This window comes from Aethalodelphis obliquidens, unplaced genomic scaffold (genome assembly GCF_003676395.1).
Source record: "Aethalodelphis obliquidens isolate GAN/ISIS:26980383/991018 unplaced genomic scaffold, ASM367639v1 scaffold51, whole genome shotgun sequence".
In the NCBI taxonomy this organism is placed as follows: domain Eukaryota; kingdom Metazoa; phylum Chordata; class Mammalia; order Artiodactyla; family Delphinidae; genus Aethalodelphis; species Aethalodelphis obliquidens.
In genome coordinates this window covers 10,153,074-10,175,517 of record NW_020837995.1, presented here as the reverse complement: position 1 = coordinate 10,175,517, position 22,444 = coordinate 10,153,074, and the positions used below count along the sequence as shown (strand labels likewise).

The 22,444-nt window shown below is 37.7% G+C and overlaps 2 protein-coding genes across 7 annotated transcripts in view; one reads left to right on the top strand and one right to left on the bottom strand.

Moving 5' to 3' along the window:
* Positions 1–15,435, top strand: part of LRRC57 (leucine rich repeat containing 57) — a 28,416-nt gene extending 12,981 nt beyond the window's left edge. Inside the window, exons 7-8 of one of the 4 annotated variants that reach the window (XR_003428202.1) lie at positions 8,042–8,296; positions 15,094–15,435. The gene's annotated coding sequence lies outside the window, so the exon portion shown is untranslated. Of the gene's footprint in view, positions 1–2,188; positions 2,354–8,038; positions 8,297–15,093 lie in introns of those variants that run through there. The other 3 variants (XR_003428201.1, XR_003428204.1, XR_003428203.1) reach the window with 3 other exon arrangements.
* The window catches only part of SNAP23 (synaptosome associated protein 23), a 36,112-nt gene that overhangs the window by 4,246 nt on the left and 9,422 nt on the right, over positions 1–22,444 (bottom strand). For 2 of the 3 annotated variants that reach the window (XM_027084044.1, XM_027084046.1), the window contains exons 2-5: positions 11,391–11,492; positions 10,775–10,816; positions 10,311–10,359; positions 9,444–9,561 (exon numbers count right to left, since the gene is read on the bottom strand). In XM_027084044.1, the coding sequence (XP_026939845.1) occupies positions 9,444–9,561; positions 10,311–10,359; positions 10,775–10,816; positions 11,391–11,447 (266 nt within the window). In that variant the 5' untranslated portion in view covers positions 11,448–11,492. Of the gene's footprint in view, positions 1–9,443; positions 9,562–10,310; positions 10,360–10,774; positions 10,817–11,390; positions 11,493–18,971; positions 19,332–22,444 lie in introns of those variants that run through there. The other variant, XM_027084045.1, reaches the window with a different exon arrangement.

The following is a 22,444-nucleotide window of genomic DNA, read 5'->3' as shown; positions in this document are numbered from 1 at the left end:
AAAAGAGGTTAATGGACACTAGGAAAAAAATTCCTTAGGAAAGGTGCTCTGGGATGCCTTAATGGTTCCTTGGAAGCATCTCAGATGTTGATGAGGGATGGAAGAGAAAGAAGGCTGAGTGGGCAGTACTTAGACCTCAGTTGCTCACTTACTTAAACTGTAGTAGTTTCAGCTGATCTGTTTTTTAAAGTTAGAATTGTGCATTAAATTTTTTTGAAAAGGTTTCTTTGGGGGGTGGTGGTGATGTGATGAATTGGGAGATTGGGATTGACATATATACTCTAATATGTATAAAATGGATAACTAATAAGAACTTGCTGTATAAAAAAATAAAATTTTAAAAAAGTTATTATAAAAAAATTTTTTTAAAGAAAGGTTTCTTAAGAAACAAACATTATGAAGGAAAGGCAACGAATGAGTTCTTTGGCTACAATGGTACTAGTTACAAATCCTTTGGTTTAGGACTTTTTCATTTAAGAGTTTACTGTTCCACCTTAAAAAAAAAAATGATCCTAAATCCAAGCCTCTTAAAAATAGAAGCATATGTTTAGATTAACTGACATAGCTAAAAATCAGCCAAAGCCAGAATTTTACCGTGGGATTTACTATTTGAACTGGTATAAATGGCAAGAAAAAGAACCTAGTAAAATGACTTTTAAGTGGCTATTACAAAAAACACAAATAAAACTTTTTCTTACTGATTATTTGGCTAGGTAAAGTTTCCAATCACACAATTTTAGTTTTTGCTTTTCTATAAACAAAAACAAAGTAGTATATGGCTATAACATTGGTTTCTGATTTATTCCACATGATACATTAATGAGGAAGTTTTGAAATCGCAAAAGCAAAGGAGAGATTTTAGGAAAGCAGTGGCTCCTTTCTTAATAGGATCCTGTGAGGATTCATGTTTGGCAAACCTAGAATTGGATCTTAGACCTTAATCATCAATGCCACAGAAAGGGTACTATATGTTTAATAAATCAATCTATTTAGTTATTAATAAGCCATGTTAAATCCTTCCTGGAACAAGGTGGGATACACATTATTTAGTACTACTTTTTTTTTTTTGGTTGCATCGGGTCTTAGTTGCGACACACAGGATCTTCGTTGAGGCATGCGGGAGCTTTCCTTGCAATGCGCGGGCTTCTCTCTAGTTGTGGCGTGCAGGTTTTCTCTTCTCTAGTTGTGGAGCGCAGGCTCCAGGGCACGTGGGCTCTGTAGTTGTGGCGCTCAGGTTCCAGAGTGTGTGGGCTCTGTAGTTTGCAGCACGCGGTTTCTCTAGTTGAGGCACACGAGCTCAGTAGTTGTGATGTGCACTTAATTGCCCCGTGGCATGTGGGATCTTAGTTCCCTAACCAGGGATCGAACCCGCATCCCCTGCATTGGAAGGCAGATTCTTTACCACTGGATCACCAGGGAAGTCCCTGATATACACATTATTTAAATGAATATTTATAAATAATTTCTGTTTAGTAAAAAACCCATTTACGTGTATTCTTTGTTAATAAGATGGGTCTCTGGCAAAATTCTGAAGCAGAGTAATAGCAACCAAGCAAAATAAACAACATATAAGTTTATCAGAAAGTTAACCAGAAATATTAATAGAAGTAATATAAGTGAGGCTTTTATCAGGATGTTAGACTGTAAAACAGGTCAAAGATTGAAGGCTGGAATTCTAATGTCACTAAATAATAAGACACTGTGCTTCTGAGAGTCTTAGCACAGAAGCACTGGGTTGGGACAGACTTGTGGGCCCTTGGTCTAGTAAGGGATATACACATGCTCCAACCTCCTCAACCTTAAGAAATAATATTTGAAATTCCTTCAACTTCTGAGAATTCTTCCTTCAATTAGATATAAGGGGCATAAGATGCAAACGAATTGTTTTAACATGATATTGTGAATGAGGTTCAATTAAAGCATAGTTTATAAATAAAGAATCAGACTGGTTATCAAACCCTTCTCCCTTTAAGAGGACTGGATCTTTGATGTTCTTCCAATATCAAGGGGAAAAGGTACAAAAAGCTGACTTGAATTGTCACATTTATTTTCAAATGGATTGGGGAAAAAATCTCTGCACTACTTTTTCATGCAGTTTTGACATGCTCTGCATGTTTATAAAGCAGTGATTTTTATATGCTGTTGATTTCATATCTTCATCCTTGTGATAGTTCCATGTCTCTTTCAGCACCTCTACTCCAGGTAATAATGCCTTCTGCTTGCTCAAGGTCCTGCCACATGCTGTTACCCTGGAGCTTCTCCCACTGAGTTGTAAAACCCTTAAAGACAACTGTTTTTAAGGGCATTGTCAGACAGCTGAGTATCTAATAAAAACAACAATGGTTTTAATCTAATTTGTCTTCCTTCAAAGGGTCTTAAGTACTTTAAAAGGTAGTATTTCCTAAACTTGACTGAGCACCAAAGTGACCTGGATGATTCTGAATACACAGATGTGTATTTCAGGCTACATTCTGAAAATTCTACTTCAATTTTTGTCTGATGGAGCCTGGGAATCTTCTGTTGTAACTATGATTTTATTTAAATTCAATAGATCATTTAGCTGCCCAACCAGGAAGAGAAACACTGTTCTAAGAGACTTCCAATCTGTTGTAGAAGGAATATTTTAGATTACTATGGTAGTACACCTTAGTATTACTATATATTGGGACACTGAGGAATTAATCTGGAGGAAGTGAACGTATACACAAGGTTTTTTTTTTAAGCCACAAGATTTAGAGTAAATTGACTTGAATCCCAATCCTAGACCTGTCATTCAGTAGCTACAGAACCTTATGCAAACTTCGATCTCTGAGCATCTTTTCCTTATATGTAAAACTAAGATGATAACAGTACTTAATAAGTCACAGGGCTGTTGATAATAGATGTAAAATTGTTCTGTAAAGCATTAGGCAATTTTTTTTTTCCCTAGTATGCGGGCCTCTCACTGCTGTGGCCTCTCCCGTTGCGGAGCACAGGCTCTGGACGCGCAGGCTCAGCGGCCATGGCTCACGGGCCCAGCCGCTCCATGGCATGTGGGATCTTCCCGGACTGGGGCACGAACCCGTGTCCCCTGCATCGGCAGGCAGACTCTCAACCACTGCACCACCAAGGAAGCCCGAAAATCCTTTACTTTTAAAGAATTGTAGCAATGGTTAAGAGAAAGACATTCCTTTTGCCTATTGTGTCTTAGGAATTATAAATAATGACTTTATGAAAGAAATTAGATCCATAACATATAGTAAGGTGGATAAAAATCATTTTTATTATGTATAGACAACTTTCTGTGATGTAAATTTATTGTTGCATTAATGTTGCCTCTATATAAAAATTCTGTTGGAGTTTAAGCAGGGACAGATGAAAACAATGTCAACTGAAAGGAGAAAAATAACAGTTCTGATCTCACCTCTGCTGTTTATATGCCTCAAAGCCTTGGGCAAATGATTTAAGTTTTTGCCTTAGTTTCCCAATCCATAGAATGGGGATGCTTTCTATTGCTCTCTTTCTCATAGGAGTATGGAACGTATCAAATTGAAGGTGTAGGTAATTATTAATAATAAATAACAATAAAATTAAAAAGCAGTCATCTGGGGATCTGATTGCTAACTTTCTCCACCGGTGCCTCACTAACTGACCCTGAGCAAATCAATATTTCCTCTAAGTGTCAGATCTTTTATCTTGCAGTAAAATAATAAATATACAAATCCTATTCTTGTGGATATATTCAGTATCTATTCAGTGTAGTTAAATATCATTAATGTGTATATTATACATTATATATATCAGAAGAACTGAGTAATAGTTTTAAGGCATTTTGCAAATACAAAGATTCAAAGTAGTTTCATGTGTAGGCTATTTCAGTGAAGTACATTTATCCTTATTGTCTTCACCCTTCACCAAGAATGTGTAGATTGAAATGGAATGAGGTTTTACCTAGAGAAATTTTTTTTTACGTTCTTCACTCTTTTTTAAAAAGAGCCTGCGCATCCGTAGCCTGTGCTCCGCGACGGGAGAGGCCACAACAGTGAGAGGCCTGCGTACCGCAAAAAAAAAAAAAAAGACATCTAGGCCAGGGTTGTTTCTGGTCTACAGTAAGAAAGAAATGGTTCTGATTTGCAACAGAACTCTTCTGCATAACAAAATTAACAGCCCCTCTGGGAAGAAATTAGATTTCATAATAAAATGCTTAAGCAAATTTGTGGTAGATTTTAATGCAATTAAGAACTCCATCTAGAAAGTTAGATTTACCCCTGACTGTCAGTTTTGAAGAGTTTAATAATCTTTAACTACTACATTTTTTCAGATAAATATCACATTCAAAAATGGCATGTTTGAAATAAGAATTTGAAATATCCCTTAAGAAGCTGCTATAAATATAGAAAACAAGTATCAGGATATGAACACAGTAACTTTAACAATTTCTTTTTTGAGTTTTGGTTGTCAACATTAGTACTAACTGAATAAAATAGCAAAAAGAAAGCCCAAGCTGGGGGGCGGAGGGCGGGGAGAGAGGTGATCAGGTTATAGGAAAGAAGAAAAAGAAGGGCAAGAAACAAAGGGTAGAAATCAAACAATTTTCTAACATTTAACCATGGTATTCATAGTCCCCATAAAGATCCAAAATTTAGGAGTCAAACATTATAATAAACAGTAGGCTGACTAGAGGGTTAACTTCCATAAAAAAATTAAGATTAGTTAGCTCTGCATTAGTTCAGTACGAAACCACAGCAAGCTAACACATGACATAATAGGTATTATGGAACAGATGATAATATATACAAAGAAGGTAAACCCTCATTTAAAAAAAGGAGATAACTAGATATGGCAACATTTTAAATTTATATCCCACCTTGTTCCAAATGGCATTTAAGATGACTTACATTGGCAGTTAATTCCTCAATTTGGTAGTGGCCTAAATCATGGGGAATCCAAAATCATTAGAAGCAATACTTCAAGAGAAGAAATATTGATTCTGGAACCAGAAAGGAGTAGGAAAACTTAACAGAAGAAAGGAAGCTGAAATCAAAGCCTATGTATTTAGCCTGAATTCCCTTGCCTTTGATCAGAACTAGAATGCAGCAATTCTCTACAAAGATCAACCTATTTAAAACTTCTTAGGAAACTTTAGGGGTGTTTTTACTTTTATAATCTTAAGTGTTTTTTAGCAAAAACTTAGTATCAGAGCCATTCGTCAAAGGGTGGTATTATAAATTAAGATCCTTTCGTCAATCCATCTTCTGGCAGACAGCACTCATCAAGAACAAATTCACTTTACATTACACACCACAGCACAGCTTTTAAGAGTCTCTACCATTCACAAAATCCATGCACATGCACAGAAAAGCCATTTGAAGCATCACCTTTAGATAGCAGGTTAACAGCCCAAATTGCGCCACAAGACTGCATCTTAAAGTTCCCTTTGATCAGTTACTGAGCTCAGCTTCTGATGTTAAATCTTCATTTTTAGTAAGCATATTAGGAAGGAAGAGATTAGGTGAGAGAATGAAATGCAGAAAACAGTGAATGCCAATCAAACAGAACAGAAACAGGTTTAGTTTTCAAAGCATAATGCATTTAAATTCCTGCCTGGTTTCATAGAAACAACCAACATCTGAGAATCTAGATAAAAAGAAAAACATGAAAACTATTGAAACCAGAGCATACTTCGTTTTTCCTAAGAATGTCTGAATGATGACATTCTGTCCTAAAATTATGAAAATTAACATGGAGAGAAGGCAAATACTTTGTATCTCCAGTGAATAGGATGGAGGAAGCACTCAAATGTTGACTAAAATACAGTAATTCAATATTTATTTTAACTAATCAGAGTTAATATTTACATTTTAATATGACATAAGATTCAATAGTATAAAACCTGTAGTACCAATTTTCAACTTCTCTAGTAAGTGGTCCAGAAATACCAACCTGTCTTCAAACTATGTGCCAATATGTTTGACATTTTAAGCACAGAATGAAGAGAGGCAGGTTAAGACAGAGGAATACTTTGTCTGACAATGGTTAAAGTGGGACATCAGGCAGTTTACTATTCTGAGACTTCCCATTTTAAACCTGCCTCTTTTTAAACTCGTTAATTAGAATTACAACTTATCAAAGTTACTGACAAAGGGACTTCCCTTGAGGTCCAGTGGTTAGGACTCGGGTGCTTTCACTGCCAGGGGCCTGGGTTCGATCTCTGGTAGGGAACTAAGATTCCGCAAGCAGTGTGACGCGGCCAAAACAACAAAACAAAACAAAACAAAAAAACCCCAAACTTACTGAAAAAGATATAGGATTTTTAATAAGGATCTGTTCTATTTTGCTTTTAGGATTCAAATAGTAGCAAGCTAAAAGAATGACATTTATTCACAATTTTAAAGTTTAATCCTGGTAGTCTGTTTTCAAATTCTAGTAGTCCTTTAAAAAGAATTAGCTAAAATTAAAATTCACTTCTAATATAGGGTTCTGTTAAGTGAAGTTATTTCCATGTCTTATTAGAAAAAGATCTGCTGATATGGCTTTAATGAATACTACTAAAAAAAGAAATCTCAAAGAACAAATCTACTCAAGACATTTTCTATATAGTAATGCATCTAACAAAAGCAACAACAAAAAGGTTCATTCTTTTCTTGCCAGTCAAGCAATGTAGCATACAGTTAAAAACTAGGGCTCTGCCTGGTTTTGAATCTCAGCTCTTCCACTTGTTAGTGTAGCCTCCTTATGCCTCTGTTTCCCCATATGTAAAATGGTGATAATAAGAGGACCTATCTCATATTAAGGGTATTGTAAGGATTAAATTTAAAGTGCTCAGGATAGTAAGAGCCTAAATTAATATACAGGCTCACAACTCTCATGCAAACCTTTGGATGTGAGACATTTTGAGCAGTACCACACAATCACATACATCAATATTTCTGCAGTGAAACAGATTAACATTTATGCTAAGTATAATAAAGACTATTAAATAGCTTCAGTTCAGGTTACATCTCGTAGCCTAATTAATAAGTTGTGGCACTACATTCCGAAAAAAACAAACCTTTGGCTCTCAGAGTTTTTTAGATTTCTAAATGGCAGATAGGAGACTGTGGACCTGAGTTGTTATTACTAGTACCAGAATTAGTACTAGCTTTATACAGAAGACTAAGATACCGTCTCCGCCTTTCAGAAGCTCATGTTATGGCTATTTATATGATAAGCCTAACTGAAACACAGATTAGCAGATTAAGCTTAGAAAGATCACGCCCCTGGCAGGAGTGAAAATAGATAAAGCTGAGGACAAGAGATACCATAGAGGGCAAGGACTCAATGGTGTAAAGGAGAGATGGATGGAAGGGAGGCAATTAAAATCGGAATATTTAAAGTGAAACACTACTCTCTCCTCTTCAGAGAACAAGTGTTCTGTTATAGGAGCCCCTTGATTCCAACTGTTACGAAGTGCTTTCTTCTCTTGACCCACTAGGAAAGGGCTCTGCTGAGGTTAGAGGCTGACGACGGACTGCTTCAGGACCATACTCAGGACCATACTACCTTCTCTCTCAGACTGTCCAAGAAAATCCTGCCTATGCTTGTCTGGGTACACAAAGAAAAATAAAATTAATACTTATGTAGCTCCATTTCCCACTTTTTATGATATCAGACCACCTTATTCCCTGCTCTTCCTACTCATCAGAGATAATTTGCTCTAGGTTCTAGGGAGGACTTCCTCTTCCTTGCTCTTCTCTTAATATGTATCTCAATGAAGTTCATTTACCTTTTCCCCTGAACTCTTCCAAGAGGGTACATAGAACATAGGAGAAAAGTGCAAGTAAGTTCGTGAAACATAGTTAAAAAAAGAGTTTAGATTAAAAAAAATCTGTACATTTCTAACTTGTTTGCTGAAAGTAATCTGCTAAACCCTGATTCGCAGGTCATAGTTATTAAAATATGCACTTTTGGAGAGTCAACCAAGGTCTAAACAGGTCAACAGACTTGTCTTTCTTAGCTTCTTATGCCCAAAACAAACACTAAAGTTGACCAACAAGTAATTTAACTCTATTTTCTCCAGTAGAAATGGCACAGAGAATGCTGTCACATGAAACACTTATCTGAAAGCATGACAGAGCAAAACCTCCTCCATTCCTAACTCCTTTGAGGAGTAAACAAATGCTGAGAGTCTGTAAACCTTCGTATCTCATTTTTGGTTTACCACACCAGTTGAGACAACTGGATGGAAGCAGTAATGCTTACAAAGCTCTTTAAAAATGAATACTCTCAGCAGAAAGGATAGTCACTCAATCTCCAGACAACGTCATTTCAGCCAAAGGTAAAGTTCAAAGTTGCTTTGTTAATGACTCCTCATCTTTGTCTGAATACATGTACTTTTGTCAACACCATGGAGTTTGTATTATCCAAGATTAAGTAGAGAATTTAAATGTTAATAATAAAGTCACTAAAAAGAATGAATTCCTTTCTGTCAAGTATAATCTCATACACTATACACAAATAATTTGAAGACTTTTCATCTCCTAGTTTACTAGAGGCCTCAAATCTTCAGAGTCTTCTTTAATGTTTCCCTCTTCATGTTTGATACATAATCAGTTGATTTAACGTGAATTTTTTTGACTTACATTTTTCTCTCTAATCTTGATGATAAAGTTATACCCCACAGGCCTAGTTTACAAAAGGTTCCTAACTAGTTTCTTGGTGTGCGGTTATATACTCCACTCCAATCAATCAACCCCTTAGGCTGGCATTCAAAGTTCCTCTATTGCCTACTTATGTATTATTTTCCACTTCTCATCTATGTGAATCATGTAGTACAGTTAAGTCAAGCTCCTCTGTAATCTTTACTTAAATTAAATCTTCCACAGGAAATGTCTTCCCACTTCTTTCATGTCCATCCAGATCTTTCTAGTCATTCAGAGCCCATCTCAAGTCCTATCTCTCCTATAAGATGGTCTCCAAACCAACCTTTATCAGTTCTATACCTTTAGCCTCAGTTGATATCACATGATCTAGCCCTAGATTTATATAGTTCTTACTTTTTCTATTCTCTCTCATATAGCCAACCACATGGTAAGTCTTTTGAAGCCAGGATTCAAGTCCTTTATTCCCTTGACCATCCCTCATGTGCCTACCACAGAACATATATTTTGTTAATTCTCCTTATTTGAAGGGAAAAGACACTAATTCTATCCTGCTCTGTATTACCCAGATGTATATTTCCTAACCTTTTCTTGTATTATTAAAAAATGAAATTGGGACTTGATCGAAAGATTGATCAAATTTAAGCGATGGTTTGCAGTGAACATGCCCATTTATACAAAAAGTTTGATCTGACTGAAGGAGAAACAGCTTCACTTGATCTAACAAAGCTCCTTATTTAGGCCCTGTCATACTTATTGGGAGGTGGGGAGGGGTGTGCTCTCACTTTAGATTTATTTGAAAAAGGTCTTGATTTATCAACTCACCTATTACAGGGGCATACACAAAGGCCACAGCACTTGTTTAGTTCTGTTAAAGTCTTCTCTGCTTCTCTCATGTCTTTGTTTATTTGGTCCATGCCTTCTTCTATGCGTTTTAGTTGTTCTAAGAATAAGTTGTGGAAGTTACATTTTGTCTTACATTCACGGTGCCAACCAGAAAACGCCATTATGATGGAACAGCAAAAACTTTAACCTCGAATCCACCAATAACCCATCACAGTGACTGTATCAGGGCCAGATGGTATTACAGACTGTCCAGAATGAAAATAGTCTTTCACATACTGATCCGGGGGCACCTGGCCTCTGACTGTGGAAAGATTTGTTCTAAAGAAATTTGTATAATAGGAGCATGTGAGGATTGGTTTAGACATCACTTCTGCAACCAAATTAAGTGTACTGTGACTAGACCAGATCCCCAGCATTTCTATTATTGGATAGGCTCAAAACCTGAAGGCTGTCATAAGATTAATAAAAACTAGACCAGATTGCTCAGGGCCAAATCAAACAGAATGTTTCCAAGCCTGCCTGAATCTGACCTATTTAAGGACTTAACTTGATTTCTGAAAATAATGCAAAAATATCATAATGTCTAGTTCATGTACGACCAATACACACAATAAGCCCTGCTACATAATAAATACTTGGTATACAATGGGGTATTGTGGCCCCCACCTCAAATAGGCAACAAACATGATATAATTCAAATCAGCAGAAAAGAAGTAAAATGTCACTCTTATCTTACAAAGGGAAGGTACTCCCAAAGGCTTAATTAATTTTATACACGGCTGATCTGAAAAGGCTTTCTGGCATCCTAAATCAAATCAAGAATTTCTGCCAATGACTGCAACTCACCCCCTTGTTCATCCAGCGTAGTGATAGTCTTGATTCCTGCATCCTGAGACTAAAAGAAGGGAAAAACGCTGAGAGCACAGCAAAATAAAAACAAAACAGAAACAGAACCTACAAAGTCTGAAAAACAGCAAGAGAGAATCATTAGAAACTTAAGTTTCGCAGAGGACTAGAGCTACAGAGGAAACTAATCTCCCCAAACCAACACACTTTAACATATTAACCCCCCAAAAGAAGTCGCAGACTCATGGTGAATTGTCTTCCTTGTCATATTCCAATACTATCAATTAGAAAAACAAAAAGGCCCATTACTGCATGGTTTGACAATTTCAGCAATTGCTGGTTTCAAATAATAAAGCTTATTGATACAATACCCTTCTGATTCTTAACAGTAATTCCAGCCTGTGCTATCAGAATCCCTTCTATACAGTTACTATACTTAACTTGATGATTAAACACCTTCTTACCTCAATGGCTAAACCCAGGATTCTCCTTGTACTTTCCAGAGACTAGGAAAAAACACAGAGTTTCAGCATTCTACAACAATTCCCCTCCCCCCCCCGCCCAAAATCTGAACACAGGCCATATTCATAATGCTACTCTATTTTTAAAGATTGCCAGCCCACCCACCTCTCCCTTTAAAACAAAAAAAGAAAGCTTATTACTATAATTTTGGTTACTTTCTTCCTACCAGATGGTCCTTAAGAGAAAATTTGGAAGGTGAAGTTAATGGGATTTATAAAAAATTTAATGTAAGCAGAAATCTAGGTATATTACACAGATATTAGAAAATTCTGTTAAAATTAAATGTCAGAATTCCTCAAATCTAGAATATCTTTGTTGTAAGTTACTGTTCAGTAATGACTAAAAAAAAACCAAAAAAAACATACAAATTGTTTTCACTTATTTAGCTTTTTGATGAGTTGAAAAAATAAGGAGCTAGTAATGGTGCTCTAGAGCAAATGCATTCTTTGATATAAAGAGACTAGGAAGAAGCCAAAATGGTCTTCTAAGAAGGTCCTCTCATCCTTCCACTGTGAAAACTGAAAGAGAATTATTACTTATTCCAAGTAAAACCTTTACCTCATCAGTAACCTGGTTAGCCCTCAGCTGAATTTCTTCTGCTGACAGATTATCCATGATGAATTAAAACTTGATAGGTGGAGAAACTGAAATGTGGATATCCTGTAAGAATAAGGACACAAAAAACAAGTTTGTTTGAGCAAAGAGTGTATATTTATGGAATTTAGGATACTTGGAAAACACAGTAAAATAGCCTATCTTTATCCCTATCTATTTATCTGTCTGTCTATCTATCTATCTACCTATCTATCTATATTTCAGGTGAAGAAATTAAGGCTGAGAGATGGTAAGTAAATGCTTAAATGCTAGTTATTAACAGAGGTGAAACTAAAACTCAGGTTTCAGGACTTCCAGTGAAGCACTGTTTCTAATAGGAAAGTGGTCCTTCTACTTTGAGAAGGAAGGCATTACTAGAAGACAAGCTTCAAGAAACTATTAAAATGAATTCCTGGTTGTACAATGTTCTTGGTACATTGTCTGAATATGGAAAAGCAATAAGGTGAAGAAGTTGAAGTTAGGTAGTGTTCCATTAGTAAAGTAACAAATTCAAAGTCCTGTGCCTGCAAAGCACAGGAAACATTCTAAAAATGTGCCAGTTGTCCAGGCTACTCATTGGAAAAAATGAAATACTTTCATTCTTAACAAGAAAAGGATAATGCTGATACAGAGAGCTCAGAAAAGACCTAGTTTTTATTAAGAGTAGACTCTCCCTTTCCAATTACTGTATGGTCTGTTATTTTAGTGAAGTCCCTAAGAAACTGTACAATTATTCTTCTATACTTAGTAACTTAGTAACTCATAGTAACTCAGGAAGTGATCTCACAGACATTCAAACTGAAACATAAAACTTTTAATAGGTGAAGATTCCAAGAGTCCTGCCCTCTAATATTAACAGCGATACACTGTTGTATAGTATTCTTCTTTGAGCAGTCATGTGGAGTAATAAGCACTGTGTGACTTACCTAGGTTGTTTTCTTTTTATTACATTTGCTAGCTTCGTTATTAAAAATTTGAAAACCAATTTTACCAAAGCCCTTTGTCAATGACACATATAAAAGTGTGGTTCACATTCTGGATTTATCCCCAGGGGACATGTGGCAATGTCTGGAGAATTTTTTGATTGCCAGGAGTTGGGGGGTGGTAAGGAGGAGTAATGTTACTGGCATCTAGTTGGTAGAGGCCAGGGATACTGCTAAACCTCCTATAATGCTCCTTGGGACAGTCCCACAACAAGAATTATCTGGTCCAAAATGTCAAAGTGCTCAGGTTGAGAAATCCTGCCATGGAGTACACTCACTGACGAGCAGGGAACTTTGTTAACTTCTTAGTACTGAACACTTGGAGGGAAAGGATTTTATTATATCTTTGTACCTCTAACACCTAACAGGATCTGACAGTTCGTACCCCAGGAAATGTGTGCTGAGTGAACAAATAAGTAGAAAAACAAGATGTACGCTCATTTAAGTGGATCTTAGAAACAAAGCTACATGTAATAGTAGCACAAAGCCTTCAAATCAACACTAGAACCACAAACCAAAAATTGCCATTACATGTGTATGATTTAGAATGGCCTGCTGGTCACATACGGATATTTTTAGTCACATCCGTAGCTAACCAATACTTTTATTAGAACCATCTAAACAAAAAGCGACAATATCCCATTCCTAGGACAGGAAGGCATTACATTTAGAGCCCTGTTTATAATTCTACTGTCATTGCTAACCATTTCAGGATTTAATTAAGATTTTGAGCCTTGATTAAAGACATTAATGTTCATAAAACTACTGTTATTAAAATTATTAAATTGCCAAAAGTTGCAAATTTAATCTCATAGCTTGTATGCCATAGTAGGACTGTGGCTCTGCCAAAAGGTTCATATACTAAGATACATAATCAAGATATAAAGGCCTCTCTTGAATTAAGAACTGATCATTCATTAGATATAAGCATAAACAGAACCACATGCTTTATTACCTTCCTAATTGTTTATGAGACTTTAGCTTTAATCACACATATGATTATGCTACAGTTTCTCTTCTGTCAATCTTTCGTAGTTGTAATTATAAAAAGAAAAGGAAGTTGCTTTGTACCCTCCCACCGTTTTTGTATGCTTTTCCTTTCTATAATATGCCCATCTGCCTGCCCAGGCAGTCTCGTGCTTTCCCACACAAGGTTCCTTTCAAAGCCGGTCCTTCCTAGGCGGTACACTCCAAAGTTATCTATCCCTCTCACGTGAAACTCCTAAATGCCCCACAGAGCAGAAAGTGTTAAGAAAAGCAATACACGCTAATCAGTTAGTATCTGGAAATGACATCCCGATTAGGTTTTCCGATATAGTATACTATGGGTAGGAAGATGTTTTGGGAGTAAGGAAGCTCAGATCTCTCAAACTGTATAATTTTGTAATTCTACTCCTAGAAGTGATTCTTGCCAATTACAAGTCAGTATTTGTTATTCTCCTAGTAAATATGAGCAAAACTCCATGTAGGTTCAAAGAGAGGCTTGAATGTAAAACTGACCTCTGTCAAACTTAAAGATTCCAAGAGTCCTTGCCTTTAATTATCAAAAAGGCAGATTAAAAAAAAAAAAGGCAGATATAGCTGGGAAGCAGATGTGAAGAGTCACTCCTGGCATAGCAGTGGTGCCATGTTTTAGGACACACCTTTTAAGTGAACTCAAAGTGCTGCCTAGTACTTCTTTTTTTCCCTCCCTGAGCAGATGACACACAAACAAGAAACAGAATTCTGTAAAGTTCTCACATGTTTGGCATGCTGATATCAGGACAGAGCTGCCTAAGACTTCTCTACTCTGGATTTTTGAGGATGTTGAGCACATTATTATAGTAAATGGGAGTAAGTGAGACAAAGCAGAATTGTAAGGGGAAGGCCAAAGAGAGACAAAGAATAATACTCCCTAGGCTCTTTTAGCCTTTACTAAACTGCTCAGAAGTGTCAGGCAGGGTGCAAGCTAGAACTAGCTATATAGCTTTACTCGTATTTATTATCTCCAGAAGTTTTTCTCATGCAGTCAGGAAAGGCTATCCAGAATGGTACAGTAAAGAGAATTAGAGAAGGGGCGGGGAAGGAAAAATGAAACATCACTTGACACAAAGATCCCATTAAACTTACTTTTCTTAGGTATAACCCAATAGATTAAATATCTGTGTCATTTTCCCAATGCTCCTGGGAACTTACGCTACATGTGCGCCTTTGAGATGAAAATGTAAGATTTTTCTCATTGCCTTTACACCCTACTTCCCTTACTACGGTTCATTTGGGCTTACTAGCAGACTCCTAGTTATCTTTCTTAATTTCCTTTCTATTATAAACCTTGGGGGGAGAGGGGAGGAAGAAATGCTCACTGAGCATGTACTATGTATCATATAACCATCTAAGTTATTCATATATGTCATTATGTCTGTTATACCACTTTATAGGTGGGGAAACTAAGGCTCAGTTTAAGTAAGTAATTTGCCCAAGGTGACTGAGTAAAGAGCAGATTTATTATTCAAGGCTGGATCAACTCTGAAACCAAGGCTAGCTCATGGTCTGGTAAATAGTCTTACTGTTGGATGTACCACCCCTTAATAAGATATGAGAACTGTTGAATATAAGAATATAGGCTAAGCACTCTACCTGATGGCTCATTTCAAAATTTCAGATACTTTCTATAGTAATACCATGAAATCTTATCTCTTCCACAGACTCAAAGATGGTTAAACTGAAGGAAGAACTAGAAAGACCAGAGTAATCATGGCTTTCATCTGTTTTATAATAATTTAGAACCTGAAAAATATCTACATTAATTTAGAAAATGAAAATAATACTACTGGGAAGAAGGAATACAAAGTAAAAAGGACTCAGAACTTAATCAACAGGAGATCCACATGTCTTCATTGATAAAAATGGAGGGATACTCAGGAAGTAATGAAGAAATAGCACTTTAAATCACTGATTCCTGAAAAGACCAATATAAGAATGATTTTATAAAGTATTAACTCAGTTTATACTGGAAGGCAAGGATTTTGCATTAAAATATTCTACCATTAGTTTCCTGCCTATTCCTTCTCTTAAAACATAGTTAATCACAATGTAAGTTGCTCTATGAGTTACACTCATACAGTTATTACTGTACTCTTTAACAGTTTGATAAAATGTGCAGTTCTCTTTGGCATATTTTGATTAGACTTTCATGGTAACTAATGTATTTACAACAAGTAGAAACTTCTGTTCAGAGCAGGCTAGCACAGTGGTGAGTAGTGGGAGCTCCAGCATCCAAATTCTGGCCTCAAAAATGTATTTGTTGTGTGACCCTGGGCAAGCTACCTATCCCCGCTAAAGTTCAGTGTCTGCATTTGTAAGCTAGAGATAACAGATCTATTTCAAAGGGTTTTTTGGTGAAGATTAAAAAAGATGATCCATACAAAGTGCTTAGCACAGTGCCTGAAGCATAGCTGATGTTCAAGTGTTAGCCATTATTTCAATATCATTAGGGAAGCAGAAATAGTAGGCAAAACGAAAGTAAAGTAACAACGTTAAATATGAGTGATATCAATGTAAATGCCACTGAAAATAATCGCTACTAATTAACTGTTCCATCTGAAGACTAAATTTGAATATTAAAGTTGACGATACTGTATAGGCTATACTATTTTCATGCCAGTCATGAGGCCTGTGGTTCTCCCACTTAATCAGTCAGCTCATGGAAGTGATGCTGGTCCATGAAGGTCACCTTTCAGTACTGGTTAATTAAACTTCACTGCTTGTTATCAAAAAAAAAAAAAAAATCCATCAAGATGGAGAACTAAACCAAGTTTCCGGTTGATAGATACTTAGCTAGACAAATATATATAAATTTGCATGTCTAAAAAATTAAAGACTGCCCTTAAATGATTCTTTTTTTCTGGCTAAAGCCGGCAAACACAAACCACAAAGGGGCTTAGGTTATGAAGGTTAGTATATTATACAGTGAACAAAGAAGACTTAAAAAAAAAATCAAATATGTGCTATAATTACCGGAGGTTTAAAATATGGGTAGAAAAAAGTCTGGAAGGGAATCATCAAAATATAACCAATGGCTGTTGTGGTATAGTAGAATTAAGAGTGATTTTTCTTCTTTTTCCAATTTTCCAAATAGTTTGTAATGTACTACTTTTAAATTTCATACATTTATTTTTATTGTAAAATGTGATAGTTTATGACAACCAAGAAAAGAGATTTATAAGATTGGAGAAAACAAGGACAAGGAATAAATTCTAGACCCTAATTCATAAGCATAATATCAATTCTTAGCCTTTCCTGAGACAGATCTTCCAGTTGGCACATATTCACAGTAAGTGTAAATCTGTGGAAACATTTCTATCCACTAATTGATGATCACCCACCCCAACCATAAAAGTATAGAAATAATACAGTGGAAAAATTTGTCCTAAACTGCTAAAAGTTGTTTAGAGAAAAGGCCCTTGCTACGGTTTGGCTGGGAAACATACTTCACATGATGTGGCAGGAGCGGGTTCTGAGTCTGAATAAGTTCTTAGTACTTTCATGGCAAAATACTAAGAAGTGGATAAAAGAGGATCCCATAAAGAAGCAGAGAACGTAGCTGTAATTGAGAATTTACAACAGCTCCATCCTGGAGTACAGTCAATCTTCTGTCATAGCCCCTCACCTCCAGTGTATTCTTGTTCTCTAACTTTTCTACTGACATTCAGCACCATCAGGGATTCAAAGAAAATGTATGAAATGAGAAGCCATTTAAATGAAAGTCTGGGACTTCCCAGTTGGCGCAGCAGTTAAGACTCCGTGCTCCCAATGCAGGGGTCCCAGGTTTGATCCCTGGTCAGGGAACTAGATCCCACATGCATGCCACAACTAAAGTTCGCATGCCGCAACTAAGGAGCCTGCTGGCCGCATCTAAGACCTGGCACAACCAAAAATAAATACATAAATTAATTAATAAATAAATGAAAGTCTGTAGGATTTGCTTTAAAATAATTTGAAGTTGGGACTTCCCTGGTGGTCCAGTGGTTAAGACTCCACACTTCCACTGCAGGGGGAGCAGGTCCGATCCCTGGTCGGGGAGCTAAGATCCCATATGCTATGTGGTGAAAAAACAAACAAACAACAAAGGTGGGGAAATGGGTGGGAGTATAGAGGATGCAAAGAATGGCCATGATTGCTGAAGCTGGGTGAATAATACATGGAGGGTCATTATGCTACTTTCTCAACTTTTTATTATGAAAAAATTTAAAAATATACAAAAAATATTTTAAATGGCAGCTAACTTTTTAATAATCTTTACTCACCATTTTGAAAGTCTAGATAGTGGGTAGGGGATTGAGAGGACTCTAACTACAATAGTTGATATTTATAAAGCATTATACATGCAAGACACTATTCTAAGAAATATTAAAAAAAAATAAATACACACACACATTCATTTAATCCTTACAACACTGTCTTAGTCCATTAAGGCTTCAATAACAAAATACCACAGACTAGCTATTTAAAAACTTCTTGTAAGGGCCCTCTTTATGATTTAAAGCACCCTCACATGGTGGGAGGGGCTAGGAGCTCTCTGGAATCTCTTTTATAAGAAACTAATCCCATTAATGAGGGTTCCACCCTCATGGTTTAAACACCGCCCAAAGGCTCTACCTACTAACACCATCACATCCAGCATTACGATTTTAACATATGAATTTTGGAGGGGAGGACATACAAACATTCGACCCTAGCAAACACTGTTTAATCCCACATTTTACAGATGTACAAACTAAGGAACAGTGAGGTTAAGCAACTTTTACAAGTAGAGCCAGGATGAAACCCAGGAAGATTGCTCTAGAGCATGTGTTTTCAATTACTGTTATGCATATTAGATGGAGAGTAGAGAACCACATTATCAAGTCATTCAAATCTGTAGCAGCTTTGCCCAAAGAAAAGTACAGTTGACCCTTTAACAATGCAGGGGTTACGTTAGTACTGTAGTAGGTATTTATTGGAAAAAAAAAAAATCTGAGTGTAAGTGTATCCACCCAGTTTAAACCCACCTTGTTCAAGGGTCAACCTGTATACACATGAAGTCCCTGTGAGACAGGAAGGGGGCTGGGCACAACCTTTAAAAGAATGGCATTGCCACTGAGGATACAACATAAACTGGTTACATAAACTGGTTAGGTCCAAGATGGCGGAAGAGTCGACTTCCACTAGACCTCGGGCCTCAGTATATGCTCATCATAATACATCAGCAAGCTAAATGACACACCCACAGGTGCCATGACAGTTCCGAGGCTGACCATAAAAGGCCAAAAAGTGGGTGGTGGCCCAATTCCTGGAAATCCCTGCCCCTTCCCCAAAATAGCTGGAATAATCATCCCACTCATTAGCCTATGAAATTACCCACTCCTATAAAAATTGACAACCCCGTATCTTGGGGCCCTCGCCTTCTGAGATGGCCCACACTCTGTCTACGGAGTGTGTATCTCTCCCTGAATAAACCTTCTTTCACTTTACTATGGCGCTCTTGAATTCTTTCCTACGCCAAGCCAAGAACCCACATTCAGCGGCCCTCCCAGCGACTCACCGGAGAGCTGGGACATGACCATCCTCTCAAGTCCCAATTTCTTTCCTGCAACACCTTGCCTTCTGCCTTTTCCAAGTTGCAAGTCTAACTCCATGCTTAAAGCACATTTTAGAGCAGTAATTCCCAGCCTTGGTTACACATTATAATCACCTGATGAGCCTTTATAAATTTAGAGGCCAAGGCTGCAGACCACACTAATTAAATAAGAATCTCTGCGGGTGGGAGCCAGGCATCAGTCAGTTTTAAAACTCTCCAGGTTTCCAATGTGTGGCCAAGGTTGAAAATCACTGTTTCAGATAAAAGTTTTCATTTTTTAATATACAAACAAGTACTAATGGATGATATTCTCCCTGTTACAATTCTAGTACCTAATGGAGGAAAAACATAGATAGAGGTTAACGACAAAGGACAAGAACAACTTAGGCTTCAAAAAGTTAAACACAGAACTACCATGGGATCTAGCAATTTCATTCCTACATATATTAGAAATGAAAACATATGTCCACACAAAAACTTGTACACCAATGTTAAAGCAGCATTATTCGTAATAGTCAAAAAGTAGGAAAAATCCGAGAGGGGGATGAAGATGGCAGAGTAGCATGACGTGGAGCTCACCCTCCCCAACAAACACATCAAAAACACATCTACAAGTGGAACAATTCTCAGGGAAAACTGCTGGAAACTGACAGAACAACTCCTATACAACCAAAGCTACAAGAGAGATCTCCACTTAATGGAGTAGGATGGAAAAAAAGCATCAGGTCAGGATCTGAAACCTTGGGAGGGATCTGGAAGGAAGAGAACGTCTGAACGGGCAGACTCTCACCCTGGGGAACAAGCAGGTCAAGCAACAATCTGGGCATCCCAGTCCTGGGGGTCTGTGCAAAGGAGAAAAGCCCTGTTGGCTGCTGGGAGAACCACTATGACAGTATGAAGGGCTGGAGAAGAATAGATTCTACTTGGGAGGAGTGCACATTTGCTGGCCTGCCAACAATCAGGGAGAAGAGAGCCTTGCACTGGTAGTTGCCCCATCCCTGCAGATCCTGAGTTCAAAGGTGGTAATAAAAATGCTAATTGAATTAAGAAAGATTATCAATAGAAATGCAGGTCACTGTTACAAAGATCTAGAAACTATAAAAATGAACTAGTCAAAAACAGATAATTCAATTGCTGAGATAAAAAGCAATCTGGGACTTCCCTGGTGGCGCAGTAGTTAAGAATCCGCCTGCCAATGCAGGGGACACGGGTTCGATCCCTGGTCTGGGAAGATCCCACATACCACGGAGCAACTGGGCCTGTGCGCCACGGCTGCTGAGACCCGCGCACCTACAGCCTGTGCTCCGCAACAAGAGAAGCCACCACAATGAGAAGCCCGTGCACCACAACAAAGACCCAATGCAGCCCAAAATAAATAAGTAAATAAAATAAAAAAAAAACATTCTAAAAAAAAAAAAAGCAATCTGGAAGCAATGAACAGCTGACTAAATGACACAAAAATAAGTGATCTGGAAGACAGAATAATGGAAATAACCCAGTCAGAACAAACAGAACATACAACTCAATAACAACAACCAAAAACAACCCAATTAGAAAATGGGCAGGGACTTCCCTGGTGGCGCAGTGGTTAAGACTCTGCATTCCCGCTGCGTGCCACAACTACTGAAGCCCGCACGCCTAGAGTCCATGCTCCGCAACAAGAGAAGAAAGCCGATGCACAGCAACGAAGACCCAATGCAGTCAAAAATAAATAAATAAAATAAATTAATTTTTTAAAAAAATTAAAAAAAAAGACTCCACGTTCCCAACGCAGGGGGCCCAGGGTTCGATCTCTGGTCAGGGAACTAGATATCACATGCATGATGCAACTAAGAGTCCGCATGCCGCAACTAAGGAGCCTGCCTGCTGCAACTAAGACCCAGTGCAACCAAAAAAAAAAAAAAAAAGGGCAGAAGGGACTTCCCTGGTGATCCAGGGGTTAAGAATCTGCCTTCCAGTGCAGGGGATGTGGGTTCGATCCCTGGTTGGGGTACTAAGATCTCACATGCTGTGGGGCAACTAAGCCTGCACATTCTAGAGCCTGTGCGCCACAACCAGACAGCCCGCACGCTGCAACTACTGAGCCTGTGCACCACAACTAGAAAGAAGCCCACATGCCTCAACGAAAGATCCCACACGGTGCAAGGAAGATCCTATGTGATGCAACTAAGACCTGATGTAGCCAAACAAATAAATATTTTAAAAAAATGGGCAGAATATCTAAACAGACATTTCTCCAAAGAAGACATACAGATGGCCAACAGGCAGATGAAAAGATGCGCAACATCACTGACTATTAGAGAAATGCAAATTAAAACTACAATGAGGTATCACTTCACACTGGTCAGAATGGCCATCATCAAAAAGTCTATAAATGGGCTTCCCTGGTGGCGCAGTGGTTGAGAGTCCGCCTGCCGATGCAGGGGACACGGGTTCATGCCCTGGTCTGGGAGGATCCCACGTGCCATGGAGCGGATGGGCCCGTGAGCCATGGCCGCTGAGCCTGTGCGTCCGGAGCCTGTGCTCCGCAACGGGAGAGGCCACAACAGTGAGAGGCCCGCATACCGAAAAAAAAAAAAAAGTCTATAGATAATAAATGCTGGAGAGGGTGTGGGGAAAAGGGAACCCTCCTACACTGTTGGTGGGAATGTAAATTGGTGCAGCCATCGTGGAAAACAGTATGGAGGTTCCTTAAAAAACTAAAAATAGCGCTACCATACAATCCAGCAATCCCACTCCTGGGTATGTATCTGGAAAATAACGAAAACTCTAATTCAAAAAGATACATGCACCCCAATATTCACTGCAGCACTATTTACAATAGCCAAGACGTGGAAGCAACCTAAATGCCCACTGACAGAGGAATGGATAAAGAAGATGTGGTATATATATATAATAGAATATTACCCAGCTATAAAAAAGAATGAAACATTGCCATCTGTAGCAACATGGATAAACCTAGAGAATATTATGCTTAGTGAAATCAGTCAGACAAATACTATATGATATCACTTATATGTAGAATTTAAAAACTAATACAAATGAATCTATATATAAAATAAAGATCGACTCACAGACATAGAAAACAAACGTATGCTTACCAAAGGGGAGGTGGGAAGGAACAAATTAGGAGTATGGGATTAACGGATACAAACTACTATACATAAAATAGATAAGCAATGTGGATTTACTGTATAGCACAGGGAATTATACTCAATATCTTGTAATAACCTATAATGGAATATAATCTAAAAAAAATAAATAATTGAACCGCTATGCTTGTACACTATGCTTGTATAGTTGTAAATCAACTATACTTCAATTTAAAAAAAAGTAGGGAAAAACTCAAATGTCCAGGACTTCCCTGGTGGCACAGTGGATAAGAATCCGCCTGCCAATGCAGGGGACATGGGTTCGATCCCTGGTCCAGGAAGATC